Genomic DNA, 1303 nt, shown 5'->3' with positions numbered 1-1303 from the left:
CCCCTCTTCTTCATACCTGTGTTCTCCCTTCCCTGTGCTATTTATTTAAAACGTGGAACCAGGTGGCACACGGAGTCCGTTTCTCTAGGAAGCCAGTTTCTACCTCCAAATATAGGACTGTGGCATCTGTATGTATCCAAATGCAGGGATCAGTGTTGAAAGTGAGAATGAATAGGTAGGTAGGAGGGACCAGAGAGAAGGGGAGAGCAAGGCAGAGGCAGGGACAACGTGGTATTTCCAAGATCTGCACCCACAAACCAGGTTACGGCTGTTCCCGTATCCGGAAACGAGTTTTGGATTTTGCAAAAGCCCCCGAATCATTCCCAAACAGGCGCGACAGGCAGATCCCACACCCGGACCTTTCTTCCCAAGCGAGCGGGGGGGGGGGGGGGGGTCCGGGGCGGGGCCTCCTCGCGCTCTCTGCCGCCTTTTCCGCGCGCCGCTGGCGCCAAAGCGGAGGGCGGGTCTCTTCCTCCCGCCACTGCCGGCACAATGGCAGCGCGGGGGCGGGCGGTGGTGGGCGTTACGAGGGCTGTGATTGGCCAGCTGGCCGTTCTGGCGCCAAGTTCGAAGGGGATATAAAGGGGCGGCGCGAGAACTTCTACTTCCTGCCGCTCATCCCGCCACTGCCGCCGCTGCTTCACCCTCATCCTCAGCCATGCTGTCTGCCCGCGCCCCGCTCGCCGCCCGCCACGACCAGCCCCAGCTGTCGCCCAAGAAGGGCCAGTCTCCTGTGAAGAGCCTGTCGCCCATGAAGGGCCTGGCGCTGAGCGACAAGGAAAACACGGTGAGCGCCCGCCTGCCCTCCCGCTGTCCCCGCCCGGTAGCGCCGCAGCGCGCTCACCCTGCCCCTCTCTCCCTGCAGCCCCCCGCGCTCAGCAGCGCCCGCGTCCTGGCCAGCAAGACAGCCCGCAAGATCTTCCAGGAGGGCGACTGGAAACCGGTGAGTGCGAGACGCCCGGGCACGGCACCGCGCCCGCCCTTCTCCCCTTGCCCGGGGGGTCCTGCAACCCCTGCTCCGCTCTCACTTCCAATCGGTGGTTTCTCCTTTCTCGGAGATGTCAGAAATTGCACCGAATGTTTTGAGTCGGAAGGAACACACAAGGATCATCAAGTCTAGCTCTTTAAATAAATACGGGGATCGAACCTCGGTGTTATCAGCACCACGATCTAACCAATTGAGCTAATCTCAGGTTCTGTCCCTGCCGGGGGCTGCACCCCCCTTTCCCGCTCCCTCACGGGGGTCTCTTTCCCCTCCTTTCCCTCTCCCTCACGGGGGTCTCTTCTCCTGCCCTTTCCCTCT

The 1303-nt window shown here is 61.8% G+C and overlaps 1 protein-coding gene across 1 annotated transcript in view; it reads left to right on the top strand.

The window, feature by feature from the left end:
* The first annotated feature begins 544 nt into the window (after positions 1 to 544).
* The window catches only part of RRM2 (ribonucleotide reductase regulatory subunit M2), a 6269-nt gene continuing 5510 nt past the window's right edge, over positions 545 to 1303 (top strand). Inside the window, exons 1-2 of the mRNA XM_027690157.1 lie at positions 545 to 787; positions 866 to 943. Coding sequence (XP_027545958.1) covers positions 659 to 787; positions 866 to 943 — 207 coding nt within the window. The 5' untranslated portion in view covers positions 545 to 658. The remainder of the gene's footprint in view (positions 788 to 865; positions 944 to 1303) is intronic.

Source organism: Neopelma chrysocephalum, unplaced genomic scaffold, assembly GCF_003984885.1.
Source record: "Neopelma chrysocephalum unplaced genomic scaffold, ASM398488v2 Primary Assembly neopelma1_80b, whole genome shotgun sequence".
In the NCBI taxonomy this organism is placed as follows: Eukaryota; Metazoa; Chordata; class Aves; order Passeriformes; family Pipridae; genus Neopelma; species Neopelma chrysocephalum.
Note: the sequence above shows the minus strand (reverse complement) of the source record. Positions and strands in the feature narration are given on the sequence as shown.